We start from the raw sequence: 25,498 nt of genomic DNA on the forward strand, positions 1-25,498 counted from the left end.
AACTGTAGAACACATGATGTCTGGTCATTTGTGAAATCCAAAATCCAATAGTTTTCTTATAGACTTTTTTTTGCATTAAAACATACTATATATGTGTTAAAAATATGGAGAAAAAAATATTTTTTTAAAGAAACCTTTAATTGCTGGGTGAAACTTCTACCGTGTAATCATTCTGTAGTGCATTGAGATAGGATGCCTGGTAACATGTTTTGTTTTTGTAGAAGCTATACCCTCTCAGGTGACCTAGCTGCACGCATGCTCCTGAGGCACAGACAGGCTGATCGCATGTTAGATCCTCTACATTTATTTCTTATTGAATGTTTTTTTTTTTATTCGTATGCATGAAATACATGGAAGTGTTTTTTTTCTCCCACTTACATGTAGAAATAAAAAAAAACAACATGAGGTTTCCTTGCAATATTTCTACAATGCACTTTTAAAATCTAACAACCTTGACCAACAGCGACATGTATATTCAGTATGTATTCTACACCAGAAGCTTTTTCTTGCATAAAATTGAGCAAGTGTGCAAGGCTCAACCAGAGAAACGAGTCCTCACTTCATCTCTTGAGCTTGAATACGTTGCTGCAAAAGGCTGATCATATATATTCTGTAGAAGTTTTGTAGTTCTACTGATCGTACAGTGGAACAGACTGGTAACCACTGCAATGACCCCAACCTATAAAGCTGTCCATCTGCTGCTACATAATCCTGTGTCACTGCTTAATAGCATCATTTTATGTAAACTTCACATTTATTTAAAGTTTTAAATGTAACACCATTAGTCCTGTAACCCCATAAAAACTGACACATTTTTAAAAAGGTAATATGGAAATAATTCCGATTTTTCTCAAATAATTTAATATTCTGGACACCAAATGTTTATTTCAAGGGTGTAGTTTTAGCATGGGTGGTCCTATTGTTGGTCCTACCCAAAGCCCAGGGGCTCTGGTCCTACCATAACACATATGGCCATGTGATTGGCTGTGTCTCTCCCTGCTGTCACGTGTGTAGCTACACTTGCACAGCAAGTGCGAGACAGTTGAGACAGACACCAACGTCAAAATCTACACCATTGGCTTATTTAAAGTAACGGTCATAAGAATAGGACTGTGATTGAGGTTCTGGAAAACATTTTTAAAACATTTCAAGTGCACTAAAATAAAACATTTACTCATTTAGTAATTAAATTATTCAGTCTGCATTTCAATTTTGGTCCGAAAGTTATTTTTTTGCACTTTGAGCCTCCACATGTCTAATTCTAATTAAATAGCAAGTTCATTTCTAACAGCTTCATTGGTTGGGGTTCATGCAGGTACTTCATTTGTACATTTTGTCCTCCACTCCTTTAATTAAACATGTGTAAAGTCAGTTTAGTCTAGTTTATTTATCAATGCATCATATATGTATGAGTAAAAATGATATTTTGATGGATGGAACTAGAAATCCTATACTTTATATACAGCCATTCATTTATTGAAATACCTACTGTAATGCATATTACTCTCCCTGTATAATCACAAGGAAAGCATTAGCACCTTTGGAACATACAATATGAAAGTAATCTTTTAAAATAAACTGTTGTTATAAATTCTATGTGTCTTCATTTCTCACTGTTCATTATCAAAGAAGGCAAGTTTCAACAAAGGTGTGGTTTATTAAATTATCCAAACATTGTAAGTAAACAGTGCCACTGGGTATACTGTACTGCCATGACTCTATCAATGTACACCTAAGCCACATTTTGCATAAATGCATACATTACAAAAGTCAACTTAAAATACTCCCTTCAGGAAAACTATGTAAAGACAACTACAGAATTGGCACAAACTTGTTTGCAAAAAGGCAGCAGAGTAAAAACAGGTGATCAACCCTCTTTTTTTGTTTTGTTTTGTTTTGTTTTAGACATTTAGTTAAATGAAAAAAACCTCACAAAAGTACAATTGTACAATCCAAATGACTAAATGTCAACGTCTAGTGCACATGCTGACAGTGAGAGAGCCTTTTATTAAATGAGAAACTGCTTTAACAAGGTAGAGAAGAAGAATGGAAGAGACCAAGCTGGAGGGAAAGCTTATACAAGAAAGACGCAAAGACGAGTGACCCAAACAAAAGGTGCCAAGAAACGATTGCACAAAATATCTGAACACAGTTTATGATGCGCCATCTTTAGGCTGGAGTTTAACACCCATCCAGTGACAATAAGAAGCAGAAAAACAAGACTTGCATAGTATTCAGCCACTGCATAGACCATGAACACTGCAGCAGTTTATCAAGTAAGAGGTTTAGATTTGAACTGAAGATTTGTTCGGGGAGGTTGAGGCACAGTGTTGTTAGCACTGAGGAAATATCAAACAGTTTGAATGAGCAGTCCTCCTCTTTAAAAGATGCACCTCAGTGAAGGACAGCCGCACCTCACCAACAACATGCCAACACTTTGTGATTTCACACTGCATTTCTTTGAGATGCAGCCAGTTCAATAAACAGAAAGAGGATCCAGATCTTGAGATGTTTACAAATCAGAGGCGGTGTGATTACACAATCACACTGTGTTACATCCATACTGCACAATATGAAGTAGATAGATGAAGACAATAGAATCCTGCATGATGATTTATGACCAAGTTCACGGCAGGTTTCTGAGTATTAAAGCTGAAGGAGAGGTTCTGTTTGCAGTGAGCACCATAAAGTTCTGATACATTCAGCACTGACTGCACTGTGTCTGTCAGCAGAAATATGTACCTTTGTGAGGACATGCAGCTCGCTGTACAGCATTGATCATACAGCACATTTGGTTTGTAGTGCATACTGTGTATTGCTGTAGACGTGGAAAAAAAATGAGTTCAGATCATTGTGTGAATGAACTGACCTGTAAAAAGTGGTCAAAGAAAACATTTGTTCTAACTTTTGGGTCACAGTCTGAATCTGTCAGAGTGATAAAGGGACCAAACTGAAGCAGGTGCAGCTGAGTTAAAGTTATGCCTACTATGCAAATATTTTGCAATTTGGGCAAAAAATGAACATTAACAGAAATGCAGGATCGTGAACTAAACTATAAAAGAAAACCAGCTTTAGGCACAGGCCTGCGGTTTCCTTGTCAAATAAACAGGATTAACTGAAGACATTCAATTGCTTGTAAGTTGGTGAATATAACATCCACTCCTCCTGCATCAGGTGCAGGATATGAACTCCTCAACAAAGTGCTTTCAGGGAAGGAAACAATCTTGATAACTCAGCCAGTGTATCAGTAGAAGTGACGACACGTTTTCACAGTAAAACTGGGGCAGCCATTATCCCGCCAGTAATACTGTATATTTAACATTTATTTATGGCCTTCCTGATGCTCTCCTTCATTCTGAAACATTCATGTGTTCATTCTTCTTTTTTATTTTCCTGGGGATGAAAAACACTGTCTGTACTTCATAGCTAAATGCACAGCCACCACCAGCAGCAGCACCACTAGCAGCAGCAGCAGCAGCAGCAGCACAGTAATTTCTCGTTTGTTGTCGTAGTGTCAGAACATTTCAGGGCAGGCAGTTGAAGCGCTGCCATTTCAAATATACATTTATAAAATGTACCACTTTGAAAATACGGCACAGGCAGAGAGGAAGAACAATGAGATCTGATATGTGACATTATTTTGCGCACAGATCGCTCCAGAAGTAGAAATTGCACACATCTCTCTGTACTGTTGTTTTTCTCTCTAACATAAACACTGAAATACATTTAAAGCGTATGAATGCACAAAAAGCACATTGCTTTCCCTTTCTGACCAGTGTTCCTGGTTGCTCCTGAATGACATCACAATAAAGTGAGCAGCTGGTCTGAGAGGTTTATTTCCATCATTTCCACGGTGGCTGTTATTACACTTGTCTGCCAGTCTTCTGGGTGAAAGACTGCGGTTATTTAAAGGTTGCAGTGGAGAGGGGGGTGTGTGGGGCGGTGTGGGGGTTGGGGCGAGCCAGTGAGTCCGGTTTAACTGCTAGACAGTCGATGGTAAAAGTAGATGTAACCCAAGTCTTTTGGAGGCCTTTCTGACAAACAAACTTTGTGGTCGTTGTAGATCACCCACCTGTACGAAAAGAGGTGCACACAGAGAAAGAGGGTCAGCCTGCATGTTCTTAGATCGTTAAACAAAACAGACTATGAGTAATTATATAACACTAATATAATTTTGTGCATTATTTTGTGAGATGAAAGAAAAGAGCACATAATGAGCAGATATCTTTTTGAAAGGAAGGTGTGTCCGGATGTTCATGTTCCATCTTTGTAACACAATAAAACACTGAGTTAATGTGATTTATTGACGCTGCGTGCAACACACCTTCCCTCCTTTTTGATGTGACACACATAATGTCCAGACATTGTAGATGCTCCCATGTGGCTGATGAAGGCAAAGAGCTCATAACCTGAAAAATAATTAGAATCAGTGACTCTGTTACACAGGTTTAAATAAAGAAAGCAGTGAAGCAGACATTCAGTAAACATTTGGAAAACAAGCCATAAATAAATACACAATATGATTCTACTAATGTTTTATTTTCACTTTAAAAAACACAGTGCTTACATGCAATGTAGCTTAAATCATGTAGTTTAAATCATGGTACAATGATTATTTAAGGAGTTAAGCAGCCCCAAATATACACCATGTATCATTGTCAGTTGTGGTAAATGTGTGTGGTACACACTCATCTACTAGTTACCAACAACCATTTAATGTTCAATTAGATGAGCATCAAGAACAGTCAATACTACACTAAGTGTTATGAGTTGTTACTCACGCCCTGGTCCGTCTTTGACTCGGGGGCCTGATGTGTCTCTGTCTGGAGACAGTGTGGAGTCGCTGTGGGAGTTGGCGTTAGAGAAGGCGTTGTCGTTGGGCTCTGTGTCGGCCATGTCTGAGAGGGCGTCACTCTCCTCTTCCTCTGGGTGGGTGAAGATCCAGTCGAGTGCTCGTTCCAGGTTATTGTTCTGGAAAGTGTAAAAAAGCAGTTGTGAGCATATTGACATTGACGCTGAGACTGAAATGCCTGCACCATCCTACGCATCATGATGTTGTTATTTATGCATTTATTTTCCTTTCCTGAGAAAATGCTTTGCTGCACAGAAACTGGCAGGACAAACAGGAAACGCTCACGCTAAAAAGACATATGGCTCACAGATGGGAGACATAAGAAGGCTGAGGTTAAAAAAAATCATCTTTTTTTTCATCTAGTTTTCTCTTTTTTCCCAACATTGTTGTACTCTGCCTGTAAAAAAACAAGATAACAATCATTTATTCTGAGTTGGCAGACCTACATCTGAGCTCCACCCCCTGAGGATGTTTGCTTTTAATCCAAAATAGAGGTGTGATTACTGGAGGACGCCTGAGCGCACAGGCAGGAGGTTTGGATGGTGACTTGTGTCTCTCTCTCTCTCTCTCTCTCTCTCTCTCTCTCTCTCCTCGTCAGGTCACTGGGGTTAAAAAAGAAGCTGCTCCTCAGACTAATTTTAAGGCTAATAATAAACCAGCTGTGAGACACCTCTCTGTTTCACAGCTCCATCCCTCAGGAGGAGCATGTGTTCACTTCTTCAGCAGCATCATGGGGGCAGGGAGCTTGGTGACATTAGTAATGATAAACAAGGAAGCTTGGTGTCTATTTCTGTGTCTTACTGTCTGCTGCACTTTTTGCAGAGGGGACAGTTTGAAACATGAAACGTGAAATATGTGGATCAGAGGCCATTTGGAAACGGAGGAAATTTTAAATTTGCTGTGGCTCTCTCATGTAGAAAAATACTTTGGTACTGTTAGTGAGATGTGAAGATGAGGTGGCTCTACGCGTCACTGAGGCTGCATCACCGGTGGTGCATGGTGTGCTGCTGGGGCTATTTGTAAACACCATGTAGAGCAGACATCTTTAATCACTCTGACATGTAGGACCTATTAAATTTGTAGTTTGGAAAGTGAGCAAGTAGGTCAGCCAGGCTTGTTAATGACTGACAGGGCTGGGTTTTCACCCTCTCTTTGCCCTCTTTTTAAACACCGCCCCCTTTAAGCCAACATCCGGCCATGTTTCTGTCTATTGTCCAGTTTCCTTTTAGGAGGACAAAGGTGTAAGTTTTCCCATTTAGTTTCATATTTTTTTCTCGTAATGACTCAATGGATGACTAATAGTTGGACTTTTGCTTGTTTTTCTGTCTCACAGAGTCACTTGTTCTGTGTTTTTGCCCTGCACTTCTCGGAGACACTCATCAAACTGTGTGGGTGGTTCTTTGTACTCAGACTTTCCCTTTTTCTCCACAAGTAACTATAAACACAGTGACCATCGCTGCCCACGCTTGATGCCCGGATAACTTTAGGATTCATTCATGCATTAAGGATTTAATGTTTTGCAGAAGAAATCTGAACAGCTAAATAAATTATAAGAACATATAAGAGTACAACAGATGTCTGTAAAAGAACTGTTTGTGCCGCCAAATATAAAGTTATTCATTAGTACACTGAGTGCAAATATGAGCAGAGTGGGCAGAAGGAGACTGACCGTGGCTTTGAGTGCCTGGATGCTGTGAGCGCGGGGGAAGCCCATTGAAGTGAGGATGGCGATGCTCTCCTCGGGGGGTGAGCTGCCCAGCGGAGTGGCTCCCATGGGGCTGTCACTGGTGGAGGGACCAGGATCCATCATGGAGGGCAGAGTGAGCGGCTCTGCAAAGTCTAGGAGGCCAGAACGAAAGAACAATAGCATGAGCTTCTGTAGCTCTCCTTAACTGAATATGATGTATGGAGTGTGTGTCATGGAGGTCAAACCTAGTACAACCTCCACATGCCTTTAAAAAAATAGAGCAAAATGTCTTTTTAAAAAAAGTGTGTGGTGTATCTATTAAAGTGAAAAGGTTATTTAACAGCTCACAAAGTGCAAAATGAGTGGGTAAAGGTCTGTCTGCAAAGGTCAGGGACAGATTTATGTTAAGAGTATATATAGGGGACGATTGTATATCATTCCAGTAATGTATTCACAAACTAGTGAGAAACCTTTTTACAATGAAATTAACATGCATCTGCAGGTGTGCAAATAAAACCATAAAAAGAGTATTTTCCACCGCTATCACAGAAGTTATGTGTCTTATTTTCTATCGTTATCATATTTACATCTGTGCTGGTTGCAGCTGTGTGACCTTTATTTATTTATTTATTTATTTATTTATTTATTTATTTATTTATGTGTGGCTCTTTATTGTACCATTTTCCACTGCAGACAAAAGCTAGAAGAAAGCCTAAGCTCTTTTTAAACAATGTAAAAGGGGCTTTTAAGTCCACATCACCATCTAGAGCTCCCTCTGCTGGTGTTGTGTGTTAATTAATTCAAGCACAGGCATTATGTGTGTGTGCGATACTCATTACTTGTAGAGAGATCAGAGGAAGTGTCTGACCCTGCGGCATGTTCACATCAAGGTCAAGATTGCTATAATGAACCCACACATTACTGATGATAAGTTTATCTCTTCATAAGCTTGACCCTTAAACCTAATATAACAGTCCCACATGTAACACACACACTGTACTTTCTTCTGAAAAAGTGAGTATTTCATTCTTCTGGTTTTGCCATTCGTGCTACCAAAGAAGTTTCAAGAGAAAATGTGTCAAGGTGCATCAGAATATTATAAGACATTGCACCAAATCAGGAAGCACTTTTCATAAAAGGTTAAAGCCTCTTTGATGCTTTCAATGTTTAAAAGTCTTCCAAATTTCTAAATAGACTGCAGTTCTTTTTAGACAAAGTGAAGTGACCCTCAGAAAGAGGAACAAGGACGCTCTGGGCTGTAATTATTCTACTGTTGGCCATAAACAGAGCCTTCATTACTGTCCTTGTCATAAATGAAAATGTGTGTGTGGCACTTATCTCCCACTACCACCTCTATCTCAACCTCCTTGTCTTGCGTCCTTTCAATTGCCCATTACACAGTTGTTTTTGTAGCACAGGCGTTCAGAAAAAAAAACAATTAAAGCAGCATATTTGCATGGCAAATTATTGTAAAAATGGCAGTATCTTCTGACATAAACTTAGCAAATTTATGATAGTTATATGAAACCATCCAGCAGAACTCATTTTATCAAACGCGATAAAAATAATTGTGACTACTAAACAACTCCGAGTCACCTTGCCTTGCTGAGTGCTGTGAAAAAAGCATCTCTTACATTTGGTTGAAAAGACGTTAGGTGGCAAAACTACTGCATGCTTAATGAAGCACTCAAGTGAGCAGTAAATATTAAGTTAAATGATACTACTTTAGAAAGAAAGAAGAAGGCAGAGGAAGAAGAATTAACCTTTGTGCAGAGCGCAGCGACAGACTGTTTTGCTGATGTTATTGAGTCTGAATGGAGCCCATTTTGCAGATGCATTAGGCTCATTTAAAAACTAACAAGCAGGGGGGCTGCTCTAATTTCCCATCACTGTAGAGGCCCTTTTAGAGCCAACTGGGGAAATAAAAGTGACATGAGTTGACGCCTCAGGGGAACAGCTCTACTGCTGGGAGACTCCGCAAGACACCGAGTCAGCTCTGACAAAGATTCTGATGATGATCTGACACGTGGACATGCACAGATAAACACCTGCAGTACACGGTGGGATGCAAAGTCTGACACTTGCAGAAAAGGCTCTGATCTCCTCTCTGTGTGATGAAAGAACATGTGGTGCATCTCTCACTTGTACCTCTTGTTTAACAAACTTTGTTTCTTTTGTTTTGTGTATTCTGTGTGGTCGGTGTACTCGCTGCAGAAATGCTTATAAAAAGTGCAGCACAGGCATCACATGAATCACACATGGTTACTAAAACAGTCGAAGCCTTGACCACATTTTGATCACTGCAAACTCAGCATCCAGCTGTTCAGACTATTTGTCACCAGTATTTTTGGTTCCATGTGTTACTTTAACCCTCAACACTCCTTTAACACTCACATGAACCTTATTCCTTATGGTGACTATTTTTGACCACTGAATTTGTGTCAAAGCAGAGACACAGTCCACAATTAGTTTCAGAGAGACCGAGTCCTTTCCACAAAGAGGACAGAGCCGTCTGTACTTCCTGAGGAGGCTTCAACATCTGCAAGAAACTGCTGTGAGTGAGTGAGTGAGTGAGTGAGTGAGTGAGTGAGTGAGTGAGTGAGTGAGTGAGTGAGTGAGTGAGTGAGTGAGTGAGTGAGTGAGTGAGTGAGCCCGTCTGTCTGTCTGTACCAAATCCTTCACACCACAAGATTTTCAGGCTAGAATAACTTTTACAACCTACTTAAAAATTAATATTATTAAACCAGGTGAAGTCCTCAATCTCCAGGTCACTCTGTAGGTGAGGAAAGTGAAGCAGCATCTTTATTCTCTGGTGTAATCATACCCCAGTTAAAGCGCTGAGTTTGATCAACAAGACTTACAGTATGTTCCAAGATGCAGGCATAAAAACAGAAGTGATCCAGCTTGGCTGCAGTTAACCTCTGAAAAAGTACCATCTCTTCTTATTCATGTATCATTTTAGAAGACTGACTGATTGTGTTTTAAATATGCACAAACATATTTTGAGAGGACTTCCGTTGATCAAACACACCAATCAAATACAGTGCAGATCTTCACTCTATTTGCTGATATGCTCCATATCATAAAAGGCAATGACAGGCAGCTTGTGATGCTCATGCTAAAGCTACAATACCTTTATAAAATATAACTTTAATACGTTTTTCCCCAGGAATCTTAACCTGGTTACCAAACTCAACAAAACTATTTAACAAGGAGCTCCACTGGTGTTACTGTTACTGGATGATGATAATCAAACACCCCCTTGTTTATCAGTTTAATGCTCCCATGCTTCGTGGGTGATGCTGCCTTACCAGGCTCCTCCATATGAGCTATGATCCAGTTGAAGGCCATCTCAGGACCCATGTTTCCAGTGTAGTACACCGCCTTCCTGCAGGCCTCTAGCGGGAAGCCCATCTCTGCCAGCTGCATCACGGCTGCTTCATCTATTTCTGGAGCTAAGGACGCGACAAACCAACGTCAATGACTGAAATGCACAGATGCTGAGTCAACCCAACCTGCAACTCTTCAGTTTTAAACAATCAAACAGATCTGTGGAGGCTCCCTCATTGGGACTCATTAAACAAAGCGACCTGAGGACAGTCGGCCTCTGGGAGCCGTCTTTATTGAGCCATGATTTATCAAAGAGAGAAATGAGTCTGGCAACAAGCAGAAGAAAAGAAAAGTTTGTTTGGAAGAAGAAAGCAGCTGCAGCACCTGCTCAGGTGCACACGACATTCATCATTACTGCCTGCTGCACAAAACTGGAACATTTCGCATGTTTACAACATATATGATTTTTTTAGAAGAAATAAATATATAATAAATACTCACAGTCAGAGCTCATGGAGTTATCTGAAACAAGAAGAAAATGTATTTCAGTCAGGATCAATTTTTGTGAATTTTAGAGGCACAATATCAAACAAAGACCCCTATCTCACTGTAGAAACCAAACCAGCAAGTGTCTGCCTTAAACACACATAAATGTAAGGACATCCCTTTGTAACAGTTCAAGTCAGCTCCAGGATGAGCTGAAGTCAGCTTGTCAGAGTATTTTCTTTTTGAAGCCCTGTGACCACCTGCAGAGAGGAGTCTGATCGACTCCCGCTGCTCCCAGGCACTGCAATCACAGCTTCAGCGCTAACATGAAACATGCGCATGCACTGCCGTCCTATCTGTGTTATTTTATACACAAGTCTTTGGCTGAGTCCATCACCAGTAATCTGGACTACAAAGAGCTGGTAATGCAGAGTAGAAAACAGCCTGGGTACAAGATAGCTGTGTTTTCCTGTCAGTAACATGCCTGAAGTCATTGTAACATTCAAAATGAAATAACAACCCAATAAAGTTTCTTTCTGTCCCCATTTTCTCATATTTTTCACTGCCTAAAGAAAACAATAAAACAGGCCATGCTTCACTTTTTTAATGGTCTGGAATAATTGATAAACTGTAGAATGAGAAAGAATGTGTTTAAGGTGGCGTACAGGGAAACACATTTGTGTGGAGCCGTGCAATCAATGAGAAGCACTGAAGTCTTTTGTGGAGACAGTGGGGTGACCAAAGATTAATCACTGCTCACGTCAGCTGAGAGATAACGGGCCAATGGTTCATTTGCAACCAACAAATCTCATCATAGAAATGTGAAATAAATAAATCTGAAACTGTATTAAAAACAGCACGTTATCTCCTCTGACCTCTTCTCATTTCACAGTGTTAACCGCATGATTTACACAGAGATGCTCTGAGTTCAGTTTGCACAGGCAACATTCAAATGACTCCACCTCAAACTTCACAAACATGATTTTACTGTCACACATTGATTTTACTGTGGCGCTGTACAGCTCTACCGAAATTAGCTTCTGCTCAAAGAACCGTTTAATGTGCATTACTTTGAAGAGTTTTAAGTAGCTACTGTACAAAGAAGCCAGTTCAGTGTTTGCAGGTCTGAGATAGCAGGTACAGCACACACTGTTCAAGCACTGCAATATTAAGGCACACTCAGACAAACTCCTTCAAACTCCTGTTTTTGTCCTCTAGAACTAAGCTGCAGCCGCTGCTGCTAGACTAATTTGTAAAGCCCTGGTACGTGTGAAGAAGTCAAAGCTGTTCTCAGATGTTCCTGTGTCTTAGGGTCCCATCCTGTGTTTGTATTTGGGGCTTGAAATGGTGCAGGACACTCTGTGCCTCACATCTGCTAAAATATTAAGGAGGACACTGATAACTTGATGTAGCTGAACTTTAAAAAAGGAGGAAGAGGCAATCGCAGAGGAGACACAGTCTCCAACAATAGGAGGCAGACCATAGTTCTGGCCTTTAGAAAGAGACTAATAGCAGAAAATGTCACCTAACACTCTGAAAGTTCCTAAAAATTTTTGTTAACACATTTGCTACCCTCCAGTAGCTTACTCCCAGAGCCAAGAGAAGTGCATTAAAAGAGGGATCTTATGAAATCATTAGAACGTATTAGGCTTAGCCACACTGTGAACACAGCAACTATGCAGTAATTGATTGTGCATGCCTTTCCTGTGGGATTTCATTTAATATGCCCCTAAGAAAGAACTTGGGTGGCTTTGAGCAGAATATCATATTAAGGACAATTTCACACATCATTTGACTCACAAAAATCCCTCTTATACCTGCTGACAAGCAGCTTTCAACAACACAGAGCTAGGTTACTTCTCAGACCGGTCAACTATAATTCTCATTTTAAATGAAGTGAACACAAGGTGGTTGGCTATCTGAGTAAACAACAAAACAACAAAGCACTGACGCTCGGGGAGAAGAGTGACCTTTCAAATTAATAACAGGATGGTGAAATTAGGCCAAAATTACATGCCAGTGCCATTTTACATTTCTTGCCAAGAATTTACGCATGATTACTAATACTCATGCTGGAGGTGACTGACCAGCAGACCAGCAGAGTAAAACCTGACCTTAAAAAAAACACATATTTCTAAAGTTAATGGTAATTTTCGAATGTGCAATGAATAAGGTAAAATAATTTAGCTAAAGGTGCTAAAAAGCTGCTTTGACATGCATTCTCATGCAACCATTAATTCTATCTTCAGCTGTTCACAATAGGAGTCCACATACAGTCCACAACATACCTCTGGTGTCTTCAGGTAAGACAATGGGAGGCATGAGGTCTGGCAGCTCCTCTTCACCTGCCTGCAGTCCTGTGGCTCGGAGCCGGTTCAGATCCAGGAAGTCAGGAACGTCTATGGCCAAATCTGCACAACAACAAGCAAACACACGAGTCAACTTATCTCAGAAATACACTAAAAAAATCATGACTTATGTTTTGCACGTGGGCTGAATGCACAAATACATAAAACTTTTTTTTTAAATGCAGAACTTGTGAAGGTGATAGTTCTTGCATTCATTTAAATTCCTACGTGCTGTTAAAGTTTAATCTTTTGCAGATGTGGACACAATGACAGATGGGGTAGTTCATGACTTTGCATATAAAATTAAAAGAGAAGCTATTCTTGAGTTCACATTACAGCATCTACTGCTGTACTGTGTGTGCTGTGTGAACTGCAGTTAGATAGTGCCCTCTGCTGGATATTTACAACACTACAGACCCCTAAAATAACTGAGCAAAACATCAGTGGAGGTCATTTTGAATCCAGTTTATCTGTGAAGAGACTACTCACCTAATTTCTTTGGCACCCAATCAACTCCAAATGTGAACTTCTTGATCTGCAGAATCATGTACTCTGGGAAGGAGGCAAAACGGGATGTTCTGCAGAGAAAAACCACAACATGGGAGACTTTTTAAAAAAGGGACAGGAATTCAAGGTTTGTAATTTTAGGAAGTGAGGTGTAGACAAATGCTTCCTGGTTCAAGAACAGGTGGATCTTGCTTACTTGACTCCGGCGGACTTGGCTTGCAGTGCTGAGCTCCAGAAGTCAGGGACGTTCTCCGGCTCTGTGAAGGCCTGCAGGCAGGCGGTGAAAGGAATCCTGGCTCTCACCGGTTCAGGAAGAGCCCGCATGTTCTCCTCAGCTTCCTTCCGCTTAGCCTCATAAGCCAGCAGCTCCTCTGGTAGCACAAAAAACAATATAAAAAACTGTGTAATATTCAGTGTTCCAAGCTGCAAAATGTGTAAATGTAACATAAAGATCCCATCACAGACTTAAGCCTTTTAATAAGTAACAGACACATCGCCGTAAGCAATTAGTTTTAACAGCAAACATGTCCCCTCTCTCGCAGTCTAGCACATCAGGACCTTCTGTGTCCTTTCACAGCTTGACCTGCTGACTCTCCCAGCAGCTGCTGCCACCTGGGCTTGAGGCCGTGCAGCTGCACAAACCACGGGCAGCTGTGGCCACCTGCTGCAGCAGCACAATGTACACGTGGGCTTATTTACCTCGATTGGTGGCCGCCTCGATGGGAGCCGGCAGCTGGATGCAGTAGTCCACTCGCTGAGTGTAACGGACCCGACGACTCTGGCAGCACTGAATCCGCTCCTCCACCAGGAAGCGGAAGACGTCGCTGGGATTCTCTGAGCCTGCGCTGTTCCTCTAAGGAAACATTTAGGGTTATTAGACACTGAACCACAGCATCAGGATTAAAGTGATGCACTTCATCAATCAGTTAAACTTTGGAAAACCTTAGACAGAGGAGGACCAGACATATGTATGTCATGAATGTTGCAGCCTGAATTCCAGCTCTGCCTGTCAGCCAGTCTTTGGTTTATTACTGTCTCTTGGCATGACTTCAACGAAACTGCTGTTTGACCCAGATCTTTCAATTCCATTCAAAATGTCAATGGAACTTTATTTATTTTAAATATAGAAGCTTCTTCAATTAATTGTGCCCTGCATTACTGTGAGAACCCCATCGTTTTAGTATCGTGGCCACATTAATCACATTATCACTGTGCAGCTCTGTGTCCTCTCACTTTGATGAACCCTGCTCACTGCAGGGGTCATCAAAGTTGGCACCATGTTTATTTGCAGACTGTGATGAAGGATGGCATTGCGCTTTAACGCACCAGTTTGCATGGCCATGGCCTTTCTGCAACACAGCCCTTCTATTCTAAGAACCTACAGAAATACACAAGTTATAATTTCACTCAGGCCAAACATACAGGGTGACACAGTCTGGGCAGTGCTGCTGATGGTGGTGGCTTCAGTCAGGTTATCTATGTCTGGAGTTTTCAGACAGCTGTGGAGGGAGGCAGGTGGACTTAAGGAGGCGTGACGTCCGACCATTAAACACGAACATTAGACTTTCTACAGTGGATGGAGTGTTGTTGTTGTTGTCCTGAGCAAGAGACGCGGAGCAGAATAGGAAGCATTATCTGACCACCCTGTGTAACCGATATCAGTGAGCTATAAATATCCTGGTTGAGAAAGACATTTCAGAGCACCCCGTGTGTGTACCAACCAAAGTGAATGTGCTGCGTTCAAATAAAAACAGGCCCTCCTTTTGCAATAAACCAGCCAGAGTGTCAGGGGTCAGATTATTTCTGCATTAGTGTGAGTACAAGTTTACCAAGATGTTAATTTGCCTATTTGTTAGTGTTCAAATTAAATGATTATTCCATCAACCTATTAAGAAAAAGGATATAATGTGTAACTATTTTTACTAACAAGAAGTGAACATGGCAGGACATTCTGCTTTTCTTTGTCAATCATTATCTGAACTTTTACAGAAAAGAAAAGAGACACCTGAACACATCATACTACAACACTTACTTGTTGTGCAGATTAATCTATAAATCATTAGTCAGAAACATAAAAAATGGATATACGTTTACATGTAGGTGAATATTCTAGCTTTTATTTTGAAAATTTGAAATACTGATCTTGGAAGTTATGTTCCTTATTGCTCACAGCAATACTCATTTCTAGAATGTAACAATTTGAAGATATTGACTTTGCCTCACCCACCTCCACCAGATTGACAATGTGCAGTAGAAACTCGTGGGCGTCTTGTTGTCTGTTGGAGGAAAACTCTGGATGTCCCCTGCTGACCAGGGCCTTCAGCATCCGAGGAGAGATGCCCCTCTGCTGGTGCTGGAATTAAGAAAAAAAACATGCAGGTGTCAAACACACTGACACTGTGTGATTAACAAATCAATACTTGGCCAGACAGGTGCTCAATAAGGCATATTTCTATTGATTATACATGCATTAACAGTGTACAGTAAAGATTATTTTGGCCTGTAGATTTGTAAAGGTTATTTTCTCATGGTGACAGAGGGAGAACAGGAACAAGCACACTAACGATCCTGCAGATGCAGAGTAGTCTGCAGACAGCCTGCATGTCTCGTGTTATTAAAAAATGAAATTATTTTCTCTCAGTGTGTGTGTCCTTCAAACAGATGTGTGTGGTACTGTGGAACACACATGATGCCTCAAAGCAACAGAAAGCTGGGTAATGGCAGTAACTACTAATATGGCTGTATGAAAAAGCACTGTGGTGTGAAGGGTGGCTAAATATGAAGCTGTCACTAGCAAGTGGCTGCTTAGCAGTAAACACAGCAGTAACACTGGCTCCTCTGTGAGGTAAGAAAAAAGGACCTAACAGCACTGCTGAAGCCCAAAAAATTATATTTTTAACAGAAATAAGGACATGCAGTGAGAAAGAGAATAATGAAAAAGTAATAACTTAATGTCGATATGTCACTATTGTTTGTTTGGTGTATTTTTCCTCTCACATAAACTATCTGTGTGCACAGACAAACATGCAAATCCATGTTAATGAGAATTTTCCTCAGTACAAACAGGACACAGCATGCCAACACAAGCCCTGCCTGGTCCTTATCTTCACAGCTGTCAATATATGTCCAAACCTGACTCCACCATCACATGTGTAGGAAGTTCAGGATCACAGCACTGCCCTATCAATTACTGTGGCTGCTGAGGCTTAAAAGAAGCCCGGGGGCTTACAGAACTAGAGCTGGCTCCCATTATGCTTTAATCACTTTTTCTGTAGCTGTGTACAGGCAAAGATTTTATATTAGGCTCTCTTCATGTTAGCGAGGCAAAACACACGAAAAAATAACCAAAATATATTAAGCTGTTAAAGCAGGTGGAAGCACAATGCAACCATCAAACAGCTAACACTTAAGCAGTGATGTGGGAAATTAAAAACAAAACTTCAGCATACGAGCTGCGCCTGGGGCTGCTGTGGTCAAAAGCAATTTGTATTGCACATATGGAATTAAGGCCAACAGCTATTTTATTAGAAAAAGATCAGACAAAACTCAACAACACATCTAAAAATCTTTCACTTCAATCATCACCTCTGAAAAGCTCTGATACAATAACAGCATTGTGAAAAGGTGCTGGAAACATCAAACTGACAGAACTTCAAACTAAACTAGACTAATTTTAATCATGCTTCTGTCAGACCCACTTTAGGAGGTGGACATACCCCGTTTAATACCTTGTATTCTTCTTTCATCACCTGTTCAATGAGCTCAGATTTCATGGGTGGTTTGGAGTACTGGCCTGAAAGCAGTCCATGTCCCAGTTTAGCCCTGTCAGGCGAAAACACAAATACAGAGTTAGTCATGTGACTAAAAGGTAGTTTTGTTTTGTGATAAATACATAATCATGAGTGCAGGCTGATTCTGTACACTCAACGTTCTTTTTAAGCATCAGTAACTGATTGAGCTGGAAACCATTCTGACTTCATTAACTGATCATATGGTTGTGATAAACACTGAGTGATGCATGCCTGCTACATGTGCTGCAGACTGCTGAACAATGGAGTCACAGCGCACTCTGCTGGACAAACTATGTGATGATGACATTTCTAAATTAGCATGTTCTTTCAACGTTACACTCTAAAAACAACTTAGCATATTGGAACTCATTCTTTTTAGATTTTTTTATATGTATCTCTAAATAATTTTATTATTGTTTACCTAGATACAAGGACGATATATTACTCTGAACAATCCCCCCAAGAGACAAAAACAAATTCACACTTTTGTTGTGTTGAACTATTACATCCAAACAGATCATCAGATATCCTCTTTGATGGCCTGCTTCTTGCTGACAGGCTCTACAAACAGTGACAGGTAAACATGTTTATCTGGCTGCATTCGAATATAAAACATTCCCACAGCGGATTCTTCTCCTTCTTCTTCATTTAGCTGTGACTATGAATCTGACTGGTCTATTGCAACACATTGGCTTATATGACAAAATAAAGTTTTGCCTAAGGTGAGATAGTGTGTCATCATGAGAGATTATGTTATCAGAGATTTAAACCACAGAGACAACAGCAGCTGGAAAACACCTTCTCCCCCTGTTTGTGTATCTCCATTATGTAACAGGAGTCACTCACATTTGTGTGGCGAAGTCCTGGCTGGGGTCAAGAGGTGAATAGTCAAATATCCTCTGAAGATTACCCACATACCTAAGAGATCAAACACATGTCAGCCAGGATGGAGCACATGGGACACACACAGACACAAGACACATGGAAAAAAGACAAGTTCTGCTGGCAGCCATACTAGTTTGTAGTCAGTTTTTTCTGTCAAGCTGTATAGAACTCCTAGAAATATGAAATGCATTTAACCAAGTACAGAAAATAAAATATAAAAAATATCAGTAGCGATAGTTGACTGTAACATTTATAAAAATCCTCTCATCATCACAGCGCTCAGTACTCACATCCTCTGGAAATCCGGGATGTTAAAGAGAACCTGCATTACGGCGCCAAGATAGCAGCTGTTTCCCAGGTTTTTGATGCCCGTGTACCCAGAACCAAAGACCTCCTTCAGCTTCATGCCCGACTCCTGGATCACCTCCCATTCGCTGACCCGTGGCCGAGAGTTATTGTCTGTGTGGTGCCCGTTCTCCGTCTGAAATCAGCACAAGACACTGATGTGAGTACTTGACAGACAGAAATGTCTTGGATTTCTATTTTTTCCTTCAGAATACATTTTGTTTGGATGTTGGTGGTAAGAATGACACTCACTCTTTTCTGCATCTGTAGCATGTCTATTCCAAAGTGTGACAAGTGCTCTGATATGTGGGGGTCCAACACAGCTTCTTCCTCTTCAAATGAATAGACATCTGAAATAAAAAAGGTCAGTTAACAAGTCTGGTTCTTTCACCTATTAATCCATTAACCCTACATTTGCATGTGCAAGACACATGTTATGTCTTAATTTTTTTATTTGCAGTACTTGAAGTACTGTCCGACCTGCTCCGTCTGGAGTGATGGTGTCCAGTTTGACGGCCAGAGGGTAGTGGGTGTCTCTGTAGTGCTCCAGAGCGTGGCCGTTGCCTCCACTGCCATCAAAGAACCACTTCCCACAGAGCACTGCTCCATCTGTCAGGTTCAGCCACAGGTTTTCTCTCATCTCACACTTCTGACACTTCCAGCCGCTGACAGCAAAAGAAACAGAGATGTATAAAACTCTGTGTGTGAGAGTGACAGACAATACAATAATAAAAGCCAACCAGACAATCAAAACTCACTAAATTTGCCAAATGCTGTATTTCTCTATATAGAATCATATGAAACAAACATTGATTTTGTTCATGTGGTGACCGGATTGTGACACAGCTGCTGACTAAAAATAATCTTTCCATAAACTGAACACTCACTGTACAGTATGGATGACACAGTGATGTATGAATGTGGCATGACGTCAGTCCTACCTGGGTGGGATCCGGACCCCATTATCCAGCTGTCTGAGGCTCCTGGCGTGTCTGGACACCTGGATCTCCTCCTCCCAGGACTCAGGCTCCTGTTTCTTGTAAGCTGATGGTGCGTTGAGTATTGCATCACAGGCGATGGTCACCTGGATGGTGGAGAAAAAAAAACATTATCTTATAAGCTTCAGTTTCATTTTTTTTCTTATAAATTAATCTGAACACTACATTTAAAGTGATCGTGCAAGATTCATGAAAGAAAATAAGAAGCAGTGCCACAACATGAGAGAGAGTAAGACTGAAAGCACACATTTAATGTGACCCCGAAAATAAACCATGCAAAAAAGGCGTTCAGTCACAAACAATAAATAAAAGGACCAAAATTCCACATCCACAACATTAACATATACACACATGCATAAAGCAACAAGAAGGCCAAGCTCTAATGACAAAAACTAAATATCAGGAAGGTGACTTCGGGCCTCCATGTGAGCAATGACACATCTAAACATGATAAAAACGCATACATGTGCACCTTGTGGTTCCCCAGAGTGTTTTATTTTGAAGGGAGGACAACTTTCTGCACTCCTCAGTGGGATAACAGATACAGGAAGTGACATCAGGCCTCCTTGGAAACAGAGGACTCAGGTCATTTAGCATGCGTTTAAAACAGACTGATAAACCTGCCTGTCCTGAGACCAGGGAACCACTGAGCACACCTTCCTCCATCAGCATGCACAGACACACACACAGACTCACTGACCAGAGCGGGCAACTCTTCAATATTTGGTAAGGGGATCTCGAAGTGGTCTGGAAAAATGACGAGCTTGGCCTCGTCCTCATATTCATAGTCCTCTCCGTTAAAATCACGGTTTAGCTCTAAATCTTTAAAAGGGGAGGAAGCAAAGAATCAGTCAGCAGCGGGAAGACACTGACTGCTCCTCAATGACATTACAGCAAGTGTGTTCATTTATGAGTGTATTCGTATCTGCTTCACAACTTTTTTAGAACAGTATTCCAATACATCGCTATTAGAACAGCATTTTTTTTTACATATTTTATAGAACACACAGTGAGAACATGAATCAGTTGTACAGAGACGAGCTAAAGAGTGTTAGGAAATGTTTCTCCTGGTTTGACTGCCATCAAACCTGCTGTGGCTCAGCACACATCTCTGTTAGGACATATCTGTCTGTACAGATGCTTCTTTTAAATCAGTCTCCATATAGAGCTGTTTGTTCTCCACTGCAGACTATAGTCGTGTAATGACTCACGAGAAACACGGGTCACGGGTTATCCCTGACATGTTACTGTGCTCACTGGTTTTTAATGGTAGCGTGTGACGTTAGCAGCTTGCGGCTTAATTAGATCACTGGGCTGGTATGGGGATGACGCTGGATGCATTCTGTCACATCAAAGATCTTAAATTGATGATGGAAACAACTTCCCTCGGAGAGAGTGAGGGTCTGATGTCAGATAAAGGACTGATCTGATGATACAAACGACAGACTGGAGACAATAGTAAAGGCTACTAACGTTTGGACTATAAGAAAACAGGAGGGGAAGGAATGAGGGGACGAGGCAGAGGGACACCAGGGTCCTCAGCGAGCAGCGTCACTGCTGAAGTGTGTCAGCCTCGACGTGCGGTTGACAGGTGGTGGCAGCTGAGAGGCCCCCCACTGTAAACCACCCAGCTCCTCCCCGCCCGGAGGAGGTGGAGGAAGAGAGCAGGCCAGGCTTTGATTTAGAACAGTTACCAACCACATTTACAAATAAATGGGCTATATATAGAGAACAGGAGGAGAGGGTTCATCATTGGAAATATCTGGTGCTTTGAGTAAAGGCCGTCGACAGGGGCAGCTGCAGGGCCACAACAGTGCAACAAACAATAACACAGGGCTGTAAGGGAGGCGGGCAGAGAGAGGAGTGTCTGCATCCCGCTTTACACATCTATATTTCAGAGGTATTATTCTTTTATAAATATATATTTCTTCTAATTTAAATGTGTAGTTATCAGTCACAAGTATTCTGTGTATTGTTTTAAATAGTGATTTATTACGCTGTCCTCTCCTGGACAGCGTAATACCACATGATGGGACAGTGAGTCAATGTAGCACCCTGACTGCCATCAGTCCCACATTAGAGGAAGACATCAAGACACAGCTCTGCCCAGAGAGCTCTTCTCCTCCTATGCAGTCTCTATTTCTATCATCCTGTCAATCACACTGATGCACAGACAGACAGTAAATAAAACAATGAATATAATAATAGCTGAAGTTTAGTTTAGTGGCAATAGAGAGTTAGATTAATAGGTGATCCTCCTACTCCTCCTTCTTCTTTCCAGAGTACAGAGTACAAATAAACACCTTAGCTGTTAAATATATGATGCATCAGAATCTGTCAGCCACACTGTGTGTTTTATTTGTTTAGCATGAATATACATAATTAACCTAAGTAAACTATATACATTCTTCCTGCCTCCAGCTTACCTAGAAACACTTTTCCATTTCTTCGTCTGGGGATGGCACCTCCTGCTGCTCCTGTGGCTTTCTGTAGCAAACAGGAAGGACGAGAGATTAAACCGGATCAAAGAGTTTCCTTCACATTAAATAAAAACCTCTTTGAACACCTTGGATAATTGTTGTCTTTTATGTTTTGCTGAGGCAGATCCAGATGGTTGTCATTTTGTTAGAAATAGACGCTGGATGCTTCACTTTCCAGGTCAGGTTACAAGGCGAGGGGGAAATCCCCCGACCACGGCAGGGTCAGAATTAAAGAATGATGAATTGAAGTGCCTGAGTTGCACAGAGTGATTCGTGGTCTTGGACAGATCCCACTTACAGTACATTTAACAACATGGGTTTGGGCCTGTCCTGTTTCATCGTCTTTTTCCGTGCTTATTATATTTCTCTTACCTACATTCTGTTTCATCATAAACATTTCAGGCTTGATACATAAAATCGTGAATCTGTAAATTCACTAATTAGCACAAGCTGCCTTCCTTCCAGTTCGATCAGGATCAGCTGCTTCCGGCTCACAGACACAGTAGAAAGACAGGGAATGCTGACACACTCGAGACCAACTGGACTCATGGGAAAATAGAAAAAACAGCAGACACGGGAGCCTGCAGAATGTGAGCAGCTGTTTCTGGCCAGATCCAAGCATGGAAATAGCAGCTCTTTACAAAGAAGAGCTGATCTGAGGGCAATTAGAGCCAGAGAGGAAACAGAAACACCAGCAGCAGCAGTTCAGGCCTTTTGTTGTTGTCGAGGTGTAGACAAAAAACGACTTTAAAAGTTGAGCCCTGGTCATGGATTTGGGTTGTGTCAGACTGAAGGATGTTTCTGTAATTTTTGTCCACAACATGTACAATATAAACCATAATAATTTAATGACATGTTGGAAAGAAGTATGAATAATAATACCTGCCTTTAATGTATTACAAATCACTTTTGGAAACATATATATATTCTGGTGTATTATGAATTGTGGGCTTGTGTGTAGACACAGTACAAGGTTGTGTTCCTCTGACTTCCTGTGCGCAGACTACCAAACCTGTAACCTAAATTTACTCATTTCATTTGTAAATTAGGCAATAGCAGAACTGTAATATCAACCGGTAAAACTACACAGAGGACTGTGTGTGAAAGGTTGGATATGTGACAGACACAAAGCTGAAAACGTATCGGTGAAAACACTCACACAGCCTCTGCAGGTCAGCACCACTCGGACATGTTAAGTAGGAACTTGATATGAAGTGTTGATTGTTTATTTTTTTTCTACACTACAGGCTGCCTGGTCATATTTTGTAAATTTTGTGTGTATTATTTTGATTGCAAAGCCCTTTACAGGTGTAATATTAAAAAAACAAACAGCAGCAGATAATAAAACGTACCTCTTTGACGTGCCGCTTGAGGTGCATGTACACACTCTGTCCTGTTTTGCGATAATGTCTCTCCACATGTTCTCGTCCAAAGCCCAGGAATGTGTTCATACACACATACAGACCTCCCTCAGACTCCTGCAGACAGAAATGAACAAAATGAAGAACAGCTACACCTCAGATTTACCCCTGTGTGTTCAGCGTGTGTCAAATCCCTTCTTATACAGACTTTCTGTGCTCTGAGTGGAAATGCAGGAAATCTGTGTGACATTCCTCTCAGCACAAGAAAACATCAAACTGGGTGCTTTTATCAAGAAATGTGGATTTTAGTTTGTCCAACACCTGCTATATTTGCCTTAGAGTAGCTGAAAAATAATTCTTTGGTAGCCCAACAGAATTAAAATTCCTGTTCATCAATAATTCTTTGAAACGTAATTGACTGGTCTAATTTTATTATTTAAAGTGATAACAAGTTAAGTGTTACTTGACCCTGCCCTTAATGATCTGCCATGTCCAAATAAATAATGTTACATTATCAGTGGTTACACATCACAATGTTAACATTACAAACTGGGTGTCAAACAGTATATAAACAATAGGCACTGTGCTGTAATGTACTGTGCTACAGTCACACCAGCAGACAGTGCTCTGGTAAAAATAGCCTTAAATCAGTTTCATCATTTAAGATTTACTTAATTAATCCACATAGGGAAATTATGCTGTACTAGCAGCATCAAAGAACAATAAATACAATATGTACAGGAAGTTTGAAGTTTTACTGTAAAATATTGTAATTTTTCATTTTGTCATTTAAGGCAAAAAGAAAATGGATTTTTGTGTAACACACTCCACAGCTTGTCCTGTTACAGGCAGAAATCTCTCCTTTTGTATTTTAGCTTTGATTTAAGAACCAGAAAGCTGCTGGTGGGAGGCCCACGTGATGTACTGTATCTAGACAGCATGTCACAGGAAACCAACATTTTGTCACGTTCAAATGATCTCCAAGGATCAACTTTATGTTTCTTTAAAATGCTGGAAAACTTCTGTACATATCTCAGACAAAGACACCCCCCTCCTCCTCCTCTTCCTCACACGTGGACTGTTAGTAGACTAAATACTTAGAAGATACCTCTTAAAAAAAAACTAACCTAAATCTGCAATCAGCCTTATAAACCCCTGTGATAAACCTTTAAGTGGCCCAGAGTGACATATGAGCCTCAACAGTGCAAGGATAAAAATAAACCAGTCCTCAGGCCAACATGATGAACTCCAGACAGCTGAGTCACCTTTAAAAACGGCTGCAGTCGAGAAAGTAAGTAGTAAGAAAACATATTTGCCACAGTTATGAACAAGTGTGCCATAATAAACTGTAGCATTAAAAGCTACATTTGTAAATAAAATAAAAGTGATGATGCTGTCAGAATCACAGAACCAAATAAAAGTGGAAAACATTAACTTTTTGTATAATAAAAGCCGGAACAATAACATAAAATGATATAATTAAAGGCCAATTTCTGAGCATAAAAAGTAACACTGAGCATTTTAATTGTTCACATAAGCTCACTATGCTTTAATGTAGGCTGTTTAAGGCTATTAAAATCATGCATCAAGCATAAAAGCCCTCTTATCAGCATCTAATCATAGAAAAGAAAATCATATTAATATAATTAACATCTATCTCCATATACATTACAACAATCCAACAGTGAGGCCTGGCAGGGTTCTAAATACACTCAGGGGTCAGACAGGTGTGTGTTTATGGGTTAAACTGGCCTGCTTGAAGCCATGCTGTGCCACAAAGGAAAACCCTCACCATCCCTATCTGTGTCTCCTGAGATGTAAACACCGTTTAATTATTGATTTCCATGCCAGTTAGCGGGGAAGGTGGCCATGGACACACACACACACGGTGCAGAGGTTTCACGTGTGTTGTAAAGCTCAGTCAAAGCATCCACAGTCAAGTCTGCGATAAACGCACCTTCCCAAAACAACCAGCGTCAGTCTCCTGTACATGCGTGTGTGTGTGTGTGTGGAGTAAGAGTCGGGGGGTGGGACACACACTTACGGGAGAGTCGAAAGAAAAGGCACACTCGCTCTTGTAAACCCTGTCTCCGGTTCTGGGCACTCTGATGGTGGGCATGTACGGGACCAGCAGCTCTCCTAGGTCTGCAGCCATCTTCGCATTCCTGCTTCTCGCACCACAGTGCCGCGGAGGCTCCGGAGCAGCGCTGTCAGAGGAGAGGATGCTATTTTTAAAGCGCTCCGTCTCTACATTCCTCTGGCCAGTGGGATGTGACGCTGAAAAACATAAAAATAAAACGGTGGAGGGGTGGAGGCTGGCTGCTGCTGCGCAGGCGGCGCGGCTGAACGCGTGACGGCTAATGTTGCTCTTTTGTTTTGGTGTTTTTTTTTCTTTGAAAAAAAAAGAGGCTTGGTGGACCTGCGCAGA

General features: G+C 41.0%; 1 protein-coding gene across 2 annotated transcripts; it reads right to left on the bottom strand.

Moving 5' to 3' along the window:
• Positions 1–1,637: 1,637 nt before the first annotated feature.
• Positions 1,638–25,346, bottom strand: usp13 (ubiquitin specific peptidase 13). 2 transcript variants are annotated; one of them, XM_028403578.1, is made up of 21 exons: positions 25,115–25,346; positions 23,062–23,187; positions 21,656–21,716; positions 19,930–20,051; positions 19,173–19,315; positions 18,712–18,896; positions 18,484–18,581; positions 18,177–18,367; positions 17,848–17,919; positions 16,939–17,032; positions 15,438–15,563; positions 13,910–14,063; positions 13,407–13,581; positions 13,193–13,281; positions 12,644–12,766; positions 10,371–10,391; positions 9,851–9,994; positions 6,522–6,691; positions 4,782–4,971; positions 4,325–4,409; positions 1,638–4,072 (listed from the first exon to the last, which is right to left on the bottom strand). In XM_028403578.1, exons 1-21 carry the CDS (start codon positions 25,223–25,225, stop codon positions 3,976–3,978), a joined length of 2,577 nt encoding a protein of 858 aa, XP_028259379.1. In that variant the 5' UTR covers positions 25,226–25,346; the 3' UTR covers positions 1,638–3,975. The 2 variants fall into 2 exon arrangements, with proteins under 2 accessions (XP_028259379.1, XP_028259378.1); XM_028403577.1 differs by having other exon boundaries at positions 16,927–17,032; positions 25,115–25,345.
• Between the last annotated feature and the right edge of the window lie 152 nt (positions 25,347–25,498).

This window comes from Parambassis ranga, chromosome 4 (genome assembly GCF_900634625.1).
Source record: "Parambassis ranga chromosome 4, fParRan2.1, whole genome shotgun sequence".
NCBI classification, from domain to species: domain Eukaryota; kingdom Metazoa; phylum Chordata; class Actinopteri; family Ambassidae; genus Parambassis; species Parambassis ranga.

Coding starts and splice junctions, on each gene's coding strand:
- usp13 (XM_028403577.1), bottom strand. CDS start 25,225: ATGGCTGCAGACCTAGGAGAGCTGCTGGTCCCGTACATGCCCACCATC. Junction 19,316..19,929: donor TTGAAGAGTTGCCCGCTCTG/GTCAGTGAGTCT, acceptor TCCACCATCCAG/GTGACCATCGCCTGTGATGC. Junction 12,767..13,192: donor TTGGGTGCCAAAGAAATTAG/GTGAGTAGTCTC, acceptor GTTGTTGTGCAG/ATTTGGCCATAGACGTTCCT.